This window comes from Podarcis muralis, chromosome 4 (assembly GCF_964188315.1).
Source record: "Podarcis muralis chromosome 4, rPodMur119.hap1.1, whole genome shotgun sequence".
Taxonomy (NCBI): domain Eukaryota; kingdom Metazoa; phylum Chordata; class Lepidosauria; order Squamata; family Lacertidae; genus Podarcis; species Podarcis muralis.
The window spans coordinates 34,848,705-34,864,604 of NC_135658.1; the positions used below are offsets into that span (position 1 = coordinate 34,848,705).

Sequence of the window (15,900 nt, forward strand, 5' to 3'; positions counted from 1 at the left end):
CCCCTTTGAACTTCCAGTGTAAGTTTTGCGTATTAGAAATAAGAGTCAGCGGAAGTACGTTGACTGCAGATAATGGGCTGGCGGAGGATTCAAATCTTTAAGCAAAGGTAGATATAGCATATATTGTGGTGTAAGAGCGTCAGCATTTGAATGAAGTATTGAAGCCAACTCTGTTGATGCTGGGAACTTTTTAAAAAAAGGGAAACTCCAGAGTGACTGGTTCTTCAGAACAGCTCCACAATCCATGCCAACCACTTTCACTTTCACAAATAGTTTTAACACTACAGTCCTATTAATGCTTAACAGGGAATAAGTCCCATTGAACTCAGTGGGTATTCCTTCTGAGTAACAATGCATAGGAAACAATGTAAAATTAGTGGTGTACATGTATTTGGCAAAGAGACTGGATAGTAATTATTTGGATACTTGGTAGCAGTTGTAGAGATGGTGAAGTGTACTAAAATTGCTCTGCACCATTCCTTTAGTATTCCTTAATAATTGTGTCCTGGTTTCATCTCAGAATTGGAGGTTGTAGCCAGTGCTGTGTGTGCACAAGCAGAACAGACCTGCTTGTGAAGCAGGATTTCACCTTCCTCCCCTTTGCAAGATGATAAGAAAATCTGCTCTAAAGGGCCAGGGAACCTCTTGAGAAAGGCACATAGAAGGTGGAAAGGAAGAAGTCCTACTGTACAAGTAGAATTCATTTCCTTCAGCATCGGATTTCACCCTGATAATTTGTGGAGATTTAGGAGATGGGTTTAGCCTCAAACAAACCCTAGCTTTGGGATTTCTTAATGCCTTGAAACTGTGGGGATGATAAGAAGTAGATTCACAAATTTGTTGAGCTGTCAAAGACGTTCTGAATGTGCAAATCCATACTAAATCAATAAATGCTTAGTAACTATCTTCCTCCTGCCCCTTGCAGGAAAATACTGTGGTTTAGGCTTACAGATGGAGAATTTAAATGAATCGAAGGGTAATGAAGTTACGGTACAATTCATGAGTGGCATACACTTCTATGGACATGGGTTTCTTGCATCCTATTCAACCACTGACAAAACAGGTATTTATATGTTTCTTACCTAGTGCTATGTAAGCACACCACACATCTAAGTGTGCTTTCTTGCCACATGTAATTCATTCTTACTTTTCTGTTACCCAATTACTGATAAATTATTCAAAGTGAATTAAGCATGGATGGTTACAAAACCACGTCTAGACAGAGTAAGATGCATAATAACTTGGTTTATATGGTGCAGAACAATATGGGATTCGAATAAAGTTTATAAATGGCCCACTCATAAAACATCAAGGCAGTATACTGTAATGCGTACAGACACAATTGAATATAAAAAACCCCTTAAAACAATGCAAAATACAAAAGAACTGGGGGTTTTTGGAAGTGGGCAAAGTCCTTAGGGTTCCTAACAGATAGCAACTATTGCATTGCAGCTGCATCAGTTTTTGCCCAGTGACTTACCCAATCTCTTCCATTTCTGCAATCCCATCTATCGCTTCTATGTGAGCATGTTCCATTGTGTTCAATGGGACTTACTTCAAGTAAAGATGCATAGGATTGATCTGTGAGACTATGGTGCCCCCTCCCCTTTGTTGCTTTGTTTGGGATGGTTTCAGTATGGGTTAGATGTGGGTAATGATTATAATATGAACTGCAGTGGTGCCCCATTTGTGTATTTCCCTTCCCCCTCATAAAGACCCACCGTGCACCAGCAATGCTTGGATGTGTCAGTGGGGCTATTCTTATTCTCTCAGGCTTTTTAAACATATTTGACTTTTTTTGTGAGCTACCCTGGAATCTCTGTTGAAGGGTAGTATATTCTTTCAAACTATTTAAGCATGCTTTCATTTCACTCGATTAATATAATGTTCACCACATTCGCTCCAGGATTTTCCCCGAGCCTTTAAAATGAATACTTTCATAATGCGATAGATCTTATTAGGTCTCTAGCTAATTATAAATGTGCAATTCTCTACTATGCTGCTAAAAATCTATTTCATGTTGATGTATTATCAGACTGCAGCAAGTGCCTCATACTACACTGAATTGCAGATGAGGGAGATCAGTTTTACTGTCTTCAAACTTTTCATGTTTGATGTATTACAGTATTTTAATATTTTTTTGGAAGCCGCCCAGAGTGGCTGGGGAAGCCCAGCCAGATGGGCGGGGTATAAATAATAAATTATTTATTATTATTATTATTATTATTATTATTATTATTATTATTATTCATCCCTTAATTACAGAATTCCTGCTTTTTGAAAAATAATCTCTGTACTATGTTTTTATTTCTAGATTTAATAACGTGTTTAGACACTGCAAGTCAGTTTTCTGAGCCAGAGTTCAGGTAAGAATCGGTCTCTTTTTAATACTTTGATAATAATTTGATAATAATTCTTGATGTATAACACATCCCCAGATCAATTCAATATTCAATGAATTTAACCCCAATTAATTTCCTACTCTGATCCTTCTCCATGTCAGTTCCTCCAGTTCATTTTACTTAATTAATCCAAAGGTTTTGGGAGAAGACAGCAATTGAAGGATTAGAGTGTTCTATACCTCACCTAGCTACTTCTGTGAGGGACGCCCTCTCTCTGCATTCATAACCCCAAGTACCTGGTTGTCTCCAGAACAAATGCCCTGAGCCCAGGTTAAAATTGACACAGCCCATATTGGCCTGAACTCACAGAGGATGGACATTCCACACCCAGGAAGGGTGCACTTAGGCCCAGTGTACTGTCATCTGCAGGGGCCATTTGAAGCTCCCAATACATGCAGTGGGACTTAATTTTAAAAAATTTAAGTAAAAATAGATCACCACCTGTCTTCTTTGTACATCTGGTACCAGACCCACAGAAAAGCAGACACTGCCCCAGACAGTATTATTTATTGTAATACCAGGCTGTCCATTAAGAAGGTGGACTCCTAGTCACCATAGATCACAGAAATTATGGCATATCTTTTCAGTGCTTGTGATCCATTATTTTGGAGTATTAATACATGGACTAACCATTAAAATGTGGTAGATTGCATTAGGTCTCATAATAATCGGTTTTCAAGGTCTGAAGTGTGTCAACCTAGAAATTAATATGCATTTCCCCCCCCCCCCCCATATAATTTGTGCTTACATACAGTTGAGTAATTCTTTATATCTTTTACCTAAAAATGTTTGTAATCTCTCATGCCAGTAATCTACCCGAGGCACGGCATCTTCAGTAGTACAATATTATGCATGGTGTAGCAATATCCCCGTCTCCTTCCCCCACAACATCCTTAAATCACTAGACTTGTGTAGATGGATCCCTAAACTTGCTCAGTTAACTTTCCTGATTAAATTTTGCAGCTTGGCAGTTTTCACATGCTGTGCAGACCTGGATGTAATTACTTTGTAAATTCCACTGAAGTAATGGGATTTATTTAGAGTTCCAGGATTTAAGCATAAGGTGCACTAAGCCAATTCACAATAAGGCACTATAGAGGCATTTAAGTGTACATGCACACCCACAAGGATTTGTGCAGATTTGATGTGTTTAGTATAAAAAAAATTACAATAAGAATGCATTACCCAATTTTTATAGAGCCAGATTCTTCCTTAAGTCTGCTTAAAATATAAACCCCACAACACTTTTAGCTACATACTCATTTTTTGCTATGAAAGTCTTCTCTTGGGCACGTGATTTTTCTGACTCTGGCAGATATTAAGTATTTTGTCATGCGTTTGTGAAGTAGTGGTATGTTTGACATGCCAGTTCATAAGGAAGTTAGTTCACCACACAGGCTATTAAAAATTCCAGTTTTGTAATTGAAGGCAGTTTGCAGATCTTACTTTTATATTCCTGTTTCTTACAGTAAATATTGCCCAGCTGGATGTGTACTTCCTTTTACTGATGTTTTTGGGACTGTTCCTCACGGCTACAGAGATGTAAGTAAACTTCAGAATAGTTGTTTGAACTTTTAATTGGGTATTCAACTGTAGTTTTCAGCTTATGGCTTTGTAATATGTCAGGGGTCAGCTAACTTTTTCGGCAGGGGGCCGGTCCACTGTACCTCAGACCTTGTGGGGGGCTGGACTATATTTTTTTTTTTGGGGGGGGAATGAACGAATTCCTGTGCCCCACAAATAACCCAGAGATGCATTTTAAATGAAAGCACACATTTTACTCATGTAAAAACACACTGATTCCCGGACCATCCGCGGGCTGGATTTAGAAGGTGATTGGGCCGGATCCGGCCCCTGGGCCTTAGTTTGCCTACCAATGTACAGCGGTAGCTCGGGTTACAAACGCTTCAGGTTACAGACGCTTCAGGTTACAGACTCCGCTAACCCAGAAATAGTACCTCAGGTTAAGAACTTTACTTCAGGATGAGAACAGAAATTGCATGGCGGCGGCAGCAGCGGGAGGCCCCATTAGCTAAAGTGGTACCTCAGGTTAAGAAGAGTTTCAGGTTAAGAACGGACCTCAAGAACGAATTAAGTTCTTAACCCGAGGTACCACTGTAATATGTTAAGCACTCAAGGCACATTGATGTAGACAGGCTTTCAGTGACAATATCTCTTAACCAAGGATAGCTAACTTTGGCCCTCCAAATGCCTCAGCTGGCATGATCAATCCTCAGGGATGGCTGGAGTTTTAGTCCAGCAACATCCAGAATGCTACAAGTTAGCCATTTCTGTCCTAGGTCCATTTAAGATCTGGTACAGAATTATATCTGGATTGAGTGGGAGAGCTTTGTATTTTTGGCATGCTTAGTATATTATTATTATTATTATTAATAATAATAATAATAATTTTATTTATATCCCGCCCTCCCCAGCCGAAGCCGGGTTCAGGGCAGCTAGCAACAATAAAATAGTACAACATTCTAAAATCATTTCATTATAAAATTAATTCAAATCAAATTGATGGCAACCATTAGGCTAAAGTTCTGTGAAGATTGCCAAAGGAGGGAGTCAGGCTGTGCTCTGACCGAAAGCCTGGTGGAACAGTTCTGTCTTGCAGGCCCTGCGGAAAGATGTCAAGTCCCGCAGAGCCCTAGTCTCTTGTGGCAGAGCGTTCCACCAGATTGGAGCCACAGCTCTAGTTGAGGCCAGCCTAACCTCTCTGTGGCCTGGGACCACATTTTGCAAAAGGAAAGCTTAATACTTATCAGATAGTTAGCAATAGCTTCCTTAGCCTACTAAAAACTGTTGAAGTGCTATCAGATAGTAAGTAATCTATCTTCTCTCCTAAGTCATCCTCCATTTGCATGGCTGGGGTGCATGCAGGAGTGGTGTCCAACGTCCTAGGAGGTCAGATCAATGTCGTAATCAGCAAAGGCATTCCATACTATGAAAGTTCTCTGGCTAACAATGTCACTTCAAAAGCGTAAGTCAATATGTTTGCTTTTCAGTTGCTACTTCTCTGTATTGTTAAAACATCATTGCAGGTAAATACTTAGTTCTGAAATATGAAGGCTAAGTTCAGGCAAGGATATCAGTTAAATTGTTATGCTGCAGTGCTCCTGTAGTGTTACTAGATAGTTTGGCCTATAAGTAATGAAGCATTACTCTTGCAAAGTTGTGAAAATATCTCTTTTTAAAGCAGTTTTCCATAACATTGTTTGTTTGTGAAATTCCTTCTCTTTCTTGCTGATTATCATGAATGCAGCTTGTTCATAGCCAACTTTTGTTGTCATTCCTTTTCTTTAACTCTTAAAATATGAGATGGGCAGTATTTAAAAAGCCTTCACACACTCCATAAAGATTTTCGAGAAATATAGATGGACCATTTTATCCACTGTCCATATTTCTTGGAAGTCATGCATTAAGATTTAGTCTGGTATATTATTTTTTTTACTCAGGGTGAATACAATATTGCATGACTTCTCTTGAATATTCACATTTTCCAAATGCCAATCTGGATGTCAAATTGTGCGATTTGGCTTTTTCTTATTTTACCTTGGAAATTTTGTTGCCAAACCATCAGTTCATTTAGTTCAATATTGGCTGGTAGACTCTCCTTAGGTTTTTGGGCAGGATTCTTCCCAACTAGAGATGACGGGGATACAAGGCAGATGCTCTATCACTGAGCTATGGCTCTTTCCAGGGTGAAGTCTTTTAGATCAACTTTTTGCGCAGCTTTTATCCCATAATTATTAGAATAGTGTGCCAAGAGTAGTGAGTTTACTGCTATAATACAGAAACACCTCGCCCTTGAACGATGTTGTAATAGAACACAGAGAGAGAGAGAGAAATTAAGGGGAAATGTTACATTTTGTTGGAACTAAAGATGTAGTTTTGTGGTGTCTTTGGTTTGTTTTTTACACAGAGGAGCACTGTCTTCAGGTCTCTTCACTTTCAAAACTAGTGGTAAGCCTTTCTTCTCTATATTGCCCCTTTGTGTTTAATGGGATCTATAATCTTATCTAGCCTGGTATCTCTTTGATCCCTTGCCAACATAAACTCGTGGCTAAATGGAGATCTTCCAACTTTGGCCTTGAACTATCCCGCCTTCCTTCTCGGTTATTGTAGGAGATAATCGTTCCCACTCTCCTGCACCCCCTGCCTTGAAGTGATCTGTGAAGTTTTTCATTCTATTTCAGAATCAAAGATGTTTATTATTATATAAATGTTTGTATCGTGCCCTTCCGGTGCTTACCACTTAGGGCTGCTAACAATTAAAACCAACCATTAAAAAAAATAATGATACTATAAAAGCAGAGGTGCTTCAGATAGAAACTGTGGCACTCCCTCCCCACTCAGATATATTTGGCATCAAGTCTTTCTGATACCAGCTGAAGAAGACCCACTCTATCACCCAGGCTTTTGGCTGAATCTATATTGTTGCACTTTGTAAACAGCTATTTTAACTCTTGTGTTTTTGCGCTCACCTGTTTTTACCGTTTTCTTGTTTAAATTTGTTGTGTGTTACTTGCGGTACCCTGCTTTGAGATTATTTTATAATGAAAAGTAGGTCGCAAATTTTATGGGGGGGGAAATATGTATAAGCACCAAGTAGAGGTTTATCTCAACATTAGAACAAACACATGGCAAAATTAAAAGGTTTCTGCCATAGAACTAAACACCAAAAGGGAGGTTGCAACCAAACATCCCAGAGCAAAGCGTTTTGCAATTTAGGTGTGACTGGAGGGAAGATCCAAAATTGTGCTACTTTTTTTTGAATGTTGCTAAAGTCCAGGTTTTCCTTAAAGTAGCGATAAAAACCTCTTGTTGGAATGATTGTCTGCAAAGACAGGCATTTCGATGAGAGATAATCAACTTACTTGCATTTCAATATATGTTGTTTAAATGGTTCAAGGTTCATTGTGATCTAGGTCCTGTTCTGTCTTTAGGCCTTGGGAAGGGTTTAAGTATTTATTGCGTTATAAAAGTTGCACCATCTCTTGGACGCTTTGTATGTTTAGGTTGCTACGGGACACTGGGAATGGAGTCTGGAGTCATTGCTGATTCGCAGATTAATGCATCATCATTTCTAGAATGGCCTGAGCAAGTGGGGCAGCCCAGCACTTGGAGGCCGGAAAGAGCCAGGTTGAAAAGGCCTGGGCACTCTTGGGCAGCTTTTACCAATGATGAGTATCAGTGGTTGCAAATAGACCTAAACAAAGAGCAACGCATAACAGGTAAGCACACCTGTGTTCATTCTTCAGAGGACAAGAGTCCTTTTAGGACAAGTCCTCTCCTAGCAGTAAACACCCCAATGCCTAGAGGTGGATTTAGGGCAACACGATTTGCACCCCACCCCCCGGGTGCAGGGGTGAAGGGAGTTCCTTCCCACCTCCTTCCTTCCCAAAGCTGGGCAAGTGAGGCACTGAGCTTTGGGAAGGAGGTGTGAGGCTGTGTCTGAGTCCTAGAGGTCCCCTGCCTCCTTCTCAAAGCCTAGTTAGTGTTTTCCCAGCTTTGGGAAGGAGGTAGGAGGGCTGTAGAACTCTGCCAGAACCTTGTGTCTCCTTCCCAAAGCCCATTACCATCCTTATTGGAGGTGTGTATGGGGGGGGGGGTCATCAACATTTGGCCTCACACAGGACACCATAATACCAAGGTCCACCCCTGATGCTTTGAATGGATGAATGGCGTTTATTACATCGGTCCGTGGACAATAGCAGATTGAAACACAATGCCAAGCATTAAAAAGCCATAAAAGTGCAGAAGTCACGATTACAGTGAAGACATGGAGCTTTATTTACAAAACAGATAGATGTTATTAGAACAACAAAAAATACTTGTGACATTTGGAAGTTATTTAAGGATATGTTTACTCTCGTGTCTTCAAATCTCCATGACAATTTACAAATACTGAATCAGATATTACAGATATTGCCTTTTCGGTGTAGAAAGAAGTGTGTGTGTGTGTGTGTGTGTGTGTGTGTGTGTGTGTGTGTTTTCATGTCCTCAGTCCAGTGCTATACATGAGCAATACCCTTACATTAGTAATGGCCTCTTGTAGCAGAGATCGATGCTTGAGCCCTCTGCTAGTTTTGGCTCTGTGTTAGGCAAGGCAGGAGGAAAGCCTGCCACAAAGGTTTGTCTAGTCTCTAGTCCAGCGTCATGGTCTGCCTGGTAGCCAGCCAGAGGTCCATGTGAAGCCCACAAGCAGGCCATGAAGGCAGCATCTCCCTCTGCTGTGGTTTCCCTGTGACTAGAATTCAGAAGCATTGAATTGCCTCTGATCCTGGGGGTGGTAGTTTCTGATAGCATCATCCTCCATGAATTTGTCTGCTTGCCTTTTAAAGCAGTCTGAAGTTGGTAGACATCGCTTCATCTTGTGGTAGCAAATTCCATAGTTTAACCATGATCTAGCTGTGTGAAGAAATACGTCCTCCTGTCTGTCCTGAATTCCCCATTCTTCAGCTTCACTGGATGAGCCCAGGTTCTCGTATTGTGAGGGAGGGAGAAGAAGGTCCTTCTACTTTCCTGTCCCCACACATAATTTATATACCTCTGTCATGTCCCTCCTCCTTGCCTTCCAAATTAAAAATAAATAAATCCAAACCTGGCAACCTTTTCTTACAGTTGAGCATTTTGATTAATTTGTTTTTGCACCTTTCAATATCTTTTTTATATATATATATAAAGTATTCGAAGTGTGGTTGAAGAACAGATTTGTTGAGAGGGACTACAATACTGACAGTTTTATTTTCAGTCCCTTTCCTAACAATCCTGAACGTGGAATTCGCCCCTTTTCCCCCATTGCCACCTATTTGATTCAAGTTTCCATCGGCCTATCAACCCTGACCTCAATATTCCTTTCTGGTCAGCCATTGTCAGACTGGATAGCTCAGTTGTTTAGAGTGTGGCACTGAGAATGCCAAGGTTGCAGGTTTGATCCCCGTATGGGACGGGTGCATATTCCTGCACTTCAGAGGGTTGAACTAGATGATCCTCAGGGTCCTTTCCAACTCTGCAGTTCTGTGATCCAGGGCCTGTAAAGCCAAGTGGAGTGTTTGCTATCACCAGTTTATAGCCCATCAGTGTATATGTAGATATATTTTTTTTTTTGCCACAATGGGCAGAATTTTACCCTTACCCTGAACCACATTTGCTATTTCATGGCAAATTGGACCAGTTTGGAGAGATCCTTCTTTGGAGTTCTTCGTAATTCCCTTTTCTGTTTTTGCTGGGCTATCGTCTGTGTTGATTAAATGTTTTACAAATGTTCTTGCTATTTATTGTAAATGAGAACCTTCTTGTCCACAGGTATAATAACTACTGGATCCACCTTAGCAGAGTACCATTATTATGTCTCTGCCTACAGGATTCTATACAGGAACGATGGGCAGAAGTGGACAGTATACAAAGAACCTGGTGTTGAGAGGGATAAGGTAAGCCTGCCCAATATTCTATGTGCAAAGTAAGATGAAATTGGAGTACATAGGAACTCTGGGTGTGTGTTTAATGATTCTGGAAGCATCACTTAAGTATGAAGGTGCTTTTCCCAAGGAATTAACATTCTTCCATGGATAGAAAGCATGCTGGTTATTACAGAGCTCTGAAAATGGGAGCATAAGTTTGTCTCTCATTTGAAACATGAGTCACACGAGCCCATCCAGGATACTCATGGAAGAAACAGAGGCTGGAGGAAAGAAAGATTTCTCTCCTCACATGTGTATTCCTTGGATTGAAGGAAGAGAGAATTCCAGAAGAAGCCAGGAATACAGCTACGCTTACAGTGTGTCTGTGTGTGATGTGCATGCATAGAAGGAGGGTGAGGAGATGGGATCCTGGGATTTTTTTGGGGGGGGGGGGAGGAGATTTGAATCTAGGCTTTTGACACAATGAAGAATATGTATGGTGTGTATTTGTTAGATGGTAGTACATTACTAATATTGTATGCTGCGTTGAAGTGTTTCGGCGTTACATTTTTGCACTGCTTGACCTAATGTAGAGCGGTTTGCCCTCTTGTGCTTGGAAAAGGCAGCAGGTTGTGAACTTGAATGCTGTGCAAATCTGACTCTTTATCACTACCAAGGTTTTGGTAGCAGGTCACATCAATGAAGGTTTGCCTTCAGTTTCCCCCAGATAAATGCTGTGTACCTATCACCTTATGAAAATATAGGGAAGTTTTTCAAAAGAGACCACTGTTGATTGGTATTTCCAGTAGTAAATTAGAGTAGTAAATATATTAAGTGGAGCAACAAATGCTTAGTATGCAGTACGCTAGGAAAAATGATCAGAAATGAACTGTAATACTTGCTTTTGACTGCCCTCTTCTGGGCATACAAAATAATAATTTTAAAAAGTCCATCCACCTAAACTTTTGTAGTTAACTGAGTGTAATCGACCAAAGGTTAGGTAGATGGGCTTTCTGTTGGGTAGGTGAACATTTTATACTGCAGTATGGCTGTGTGTACACACACACACACACACACACACACACACACACACACACACACACAGTATCTGGTTGGAGCTCATTTAATGTGTCATTTAGCAGATGTATACAAGGCTTTTCAATAAAAGGTATCTAATTAAAACCCCCAGAATAAGTTATACTACTAGAGCCATCTGTACTTTAAGAACTCTGTGTCTGCTGCCCAGAGTAGCTTAGGCAAGCAGAAGAAAATAGGAGTATTAGCTTATTTTCCTGGAGCAGTATTTTGTAATGCAGAACTTCTAATGTCTTAGAAAAATGATGTATTTTACATCAAATTGTGTTTTTCCAGGTATTTCAAGGCAACACTGGGTATTATCAAGAAGTCCGCAATAACTTCATTCCACCCATTATTGCTCGTTTCATTAGAATAAACCCTTTGAAGTGGCACCAGAAAATCGCAATGAAAGTTGAACTGCTAGGATGTCAGTTCAGTGTTGGTAAGTGGAGTGACTTTTACCATTCTTTATATTAGCATGGCTTGCCTTGGGAGAAGAATGTGATGCAGACTGAATTTGTTTGTGCCTTCCCAGTTTGTGTTATTCCCAGTTCTTTGAATAACATGTATACTAACAAATTTGACAGATTTTCATTGCTTGACTGTCTGGTGTGCAGCAATTGCATCAATGTTTTAAGTTTTGTTCCCAAAGTATGAGCACAATGCAGCTCGCAACAGTTTTCTTAGGCAGTAATCCATGCATTCATTTGTTGGCACAGCAAGTCTTAGCAGCAATTTTGTATTGGCATATTAAAGATTATGCAAATGCCATTGTATTTTGTAGCATGCGTCATTACATAAAGGAATCTGCTTGGTGCTTTAACGAATGGCGTGACCTTTAAATTTTGGTTTTCTTTAAAGTTCGGGCTCCAAGACCTACAGTACCCCCACCACCCAGGAACAGCAATGACTTTCCCTCGCACACTGATAAAACCACCTTCACTCCGGAGATCAAGAACACTACAGTAGCTCCAAGCGTAACCAAAGGTAGTGACATCTGTATAGCAAATTGCATTGCATAAGGCTAAGGGTCAATAGTAATGCTATATTGATTCCCTGCTATGTTTTTGGTATATTGCCAACTATATTGATTTATCAATAATATATATATATAGTAGTAGTAGAGATTCATGTAGCAGAGATAGATAGTTGACATATACGGTAAAGGGTAAAGGACCCCTGGACAGTTAAATCCAGTCAAAAGCAACTATGGGCTTGTGGCACTCATCTCGCTTTCAGGCCAAGGGAACTGGCGTTTGTCCACAGACAGCTTTCCGGGTCATGTGGCCAGCATGACTAAACCATTTCTGGTGTAACAGAACACCATGACAGAAAGCAGAGTGCACGGAAATGCTGTTTACCTTCCCGCCACAGCGGTACCTATTTATCTACTTGCACTGGTGTGCTTTCGAACTGCTAGGTTGGCAGGAGCAGGGGCCGAACAACGGGAGCTCACCCCATCGCGGGGATTCAAATTGCCGACCTTCTGATCGGCAAGCCCAAGAGGCTCGTGGTTTTTAGACCACAGCCAAAAGGACATGCTAAATTTGAGTAGAAAACTAGAAATGGATACCCCACTGCTAACCAGTTTGTGTACAATTTAACAAACATTCTCAGCTTCAAATGTTTTGCTGGGGTGATACCAAGATGGGCCTTTGGGTCTCATTAGGCCTGACTTTGGTCTGAGAGGACATTTCTCACCAAACCGCAGCTGAGGGGCCTGCTCTCAGGACCAGCTGATTGACACTGCCAGCAAGCTCTTTTTTGTTTGCAGGCGATCGTTTGGATTCAAACTGGCGCCTGTAAAGGGGCCTTGCTATAAATGGGAATTGGCTGATCGGTGGTTACAATGAGGCCTTTTGAACTTTGACAGATTGGTGGTTCTAGACAGCCCACAGGTGTGGTGAAATTAAGGATCAAGCCCATTGCACAAATTCAGTTTCCCTCCCTCTCCACTACATATTATTATGAGTGCAAAATGGTATTTTGCTGCAGTAATATTCGGATGCCATTACAAGCTTTAAATGAACTTTCTTCAGTATTTGTACAAGGAATAAAGGGGGTTTCGTTTAGTGTGCCTGCAATGTTTATGGACTCCACTTGTTTAATGGCTTTCAGATGTGGCATTGGTAGCTGTTCTGGTTCCTGTGTTGGTCATGGTCCTTACCACCCTCATTTTGATCTTAGTTTGTGCCTGGCATTGGAGAAACAGGTAAAGGAATAATTAAATGCTTTGCATCCTCTGCAAGGGAGGAAATGTAATAGGTACAGGAGGAAATGGGAGAAATGAAATATGGTCAATTAAAATGCTCAATTTATGCATTAACATGAAGAATAATTTAAATTAGTGTGGATGTGTGTTCAGGAGGGCCTTGTCCTGGTCGTGCAGTACTTTAACCTGAACTACTTTGATATGTATAAATCTTGAGACGGCTGTGTAGGTTCAGCAGCTTTTATATCAACAGAACATGCAAATTTAACTAACTTCCAGGGGGAGGGTTGTCTTTGCTGCTATTTCTTTAAAATAAAGTGAGAAGGAGATCAGTCCCTTAGTATTTCAGTCTCTCCACCATCACCCTCCCCACCCACAACCCCAGAAAAGACTGTACCTGTTCTTCAAAACTAGTACCCGCAGTGTTGATCTCAAATGGCTGTTTCATATTGACACTAATTTTGGATGTGTTCTGCATTTCACTCACTTTTTCAGAAAGAGAAAATCAGAAGGAACCTATGACATACCATATTGGGATCGTGCAGGTAATAACCATTGTAGGACCTCTAGCTGCATCATTAAGCATTGAGATGAACATATAATTGTGCAAATTCCATCTATTAATGGTTGGACTTGGGCAAGCACTTGCTTGCTCATCCCCCTCATACAAAGCCTCTTTAGTGTTTGACTTGATTACCTGAGCAGCCCAAATCCTTCCTGCCTTCTCCTCTCTGTATGTTTTAAAGGGGAGGCCCTTTCTGTTCCCACCAAGGGTGGAAGCACTGTTGATGGCAGCAAGAGAGAAGGCCTTCTTAATGCTTCCACCAATTTTTGGGACAACTCTCTCCCCCCCCCCCCCCCCCCCCGTGAAGCATGGCTGGCTCCATCTGTTGCTGCCTTTCACTGATCAGGAAATCAAACCCTATCTCTTAACCTGAACCTTAGCTCTAACTCAAAACCAAACCCTATCTAACTCTCTCCCTCAGATACTGCCCCTTTTATTCTCCCTGCCAAAGTGCTGTTCCTCCACCCTCTGTGGCCAGCTGACTCTGTAGCCCATCCACAAGAGGCTCCAACATTCTGGTGGCGTTTCAGAGGAACTACATCACCAGACTCTAGTCTGGCTCTGCTGTCTTTGTCACAGGTGCTGAATGCCCCATCCTCTTCCTCCTGGGCTGTTTGTGTCTTAAGAGGGACCTTCACACAAACACATGAGGGGATTCCTGCATTGCAGAAGGTTGGATTAGATGACTCTTGGGGTCCCTTCCAACTCTACAATTCTGTGATCACACACACACACACCCCACCACCACCATGTATGGATCTACATGTGGAATGCTCCGCCACATGAGGTGGCGCCTAGGACCTATACATGCATATATCCATTGAACATACAACCCCCAATGCATTGAAAGAATGCATGAGAACATACGAGCCCGCAGTGTCTGGCCAGTGGCCCATCTAGTGCAGAATCCTCACGTTGGCCACCCAGATGCCTGTGAAAAGCACACAAGGCAGGACATGAGCACCACCGCCCTCTCTGCATCTTAGCAGGTGGTCTTCTGTTTGTTTACACTATGGTTTGTTAACAAGCTGAGATCACAAACCATGATTTGATTCTGGGTTGTTTGAACAACTGAACTATCCAAAGCTTCCGAGTTTAGACATAATGTAAACCACCCTGTGATCTTCAGTTGAAACGTGGTATAGAAATGTCATAATCGTCTTTAATTAAAATACAAATACTTCCAATTCTTCTCATTATATTTGTATTGTTATTTACATTTAAACGCACAGCCTTCTATTACCCTGGTTTGTTTTTGTGTACTCTAGTAAATTAACATTTACACATTGTATTTTACAAGGATCAGTTTAGTTCCGCAAGGAGATTGTTATTTGAACAATATGTTTTTAGGTCATCATTGAATATTTTCCATTCTTTGTATTCTTTCTGGTTTGAGAGTCCTCTTACTTTCCCTGTCATCTCTGCCAGTTCAAGGTATTCAATCATAAGAGTCTGCCATTCTGTTATCATGGGCGTTGTTTCATTTTTCCAATTTCTTGCCACTAATACGGTATAGAGATGTAATAAAGAAATCTCCTCTTCATTGCCACGCAGGAAGAGGTAAGGGGTAGAGGGAAGCACGTGAGCCAAGGGCTTGGCGGTGTTTGTCTATGTAGCCTGGAACTGTGCTAAACAGGCAAATTGCCCCAGAGTAACCAGGTAACCATTACAGGGGAAGTTCCAAAGCTAAAGAAATGCATATTGATTCATAACCATGTCACTTGTAAACCTTGATATAGGTTGGTGGAAAGGCATGAAGCAGTTTCTTCCTGCCAAGTCTGTAGAACACGAGGAAACACCTGTTCGTTACAGCAGCAGTGAAGTTAGTTGCCTTAGATCAAGAGAAGTTACAACCATGTTACAAACCCAAACTGCAGGTATTTGTGTTCTCCAGTTTATCTTGATTTCAGTAAATGGTGCCTGTTTTAAATATCTTTGCAGATTAAATTGCAATAGTTTTACCTTCCTGTATTTCCTCCCATACCCTCTAAATTCTTTTAAAAATCTGTGCCGGGGATAGATTCCAAATACAGCTTGTAGAAGGACTGATTCTGGAGTTAGCCAATGTGGTACAGTCCTCTCACAGAATTGTGTCACTTGAGTTTTTATGAACAATCTGCTTGAGTGTGGCTAGTTGAAAATCCCACCATGGAGAAGTTGCAAAACTAACTTTTCCTAATAATTGCTTGGTTTTTTTCATGCTTTCAAGTATAACCAAGTGTAACCAATAATCAT

General features: G+C 41.0%; 1 protein-coding gene across 3 annotated transcripts in view; it reads left to right on the forward strand.

Annotated features, from left to right (window-relative positions):
- Positions 1-15,900, forward strand: part of DCBLD2 (discoidin, CUB and LCCL domain containing 2) — a 35,709-nt gene that overhangs the window by 14,207 nt on the left and 5,602 nt on the right. For 2 of the 3 annotated variants that reach the window (XM_077927173.1, XM_028726637.2), the window contains exons 3-14: positions 926-1,063; positions 2,315-2,366; positions 3,872-3,944; positions 5,255-5,388; positions 6,331-6,371; positions 7,427-7,642; positions 9,717-9,841; positions 11,183-11,330; positions 11,750-11,875; positions 13,007-13,100; positions 13,596-13,645; positions 15,405-15,542. In XM_077927173.1, the coding sequence (XP_077783299.1) occupies positions 926-1,063; positions 2,315-2,366; positions 3,872-3,944; positions 5,255-5,388; positions 6,331-6,371; positions 7,427-7,642; positions 9,717-9,841; positions 11,183-11,330; positions 11,750-11,875; positions 13,007-13,100; positions 13,596-13,645; positions 15,405-15,542 (1,335 nt within the window). The remainder of the gene's footprint in view (positions 1-925; positions 1,064-2,314; positions 2,367-3,871; positions 3,945-5,254; positions 5,389-6,330; positions 6,372-7,426; positions 7,643-9,716; positions 9,842-11,182; positions 11,331-11,749; positions 11,876-13,006; positions 13,101-13,595; positions 13,646-15,404; positions 15,543-15,900) is intronic. The other variant, XM_028726638.2, reaches the window with a different exon arrangement.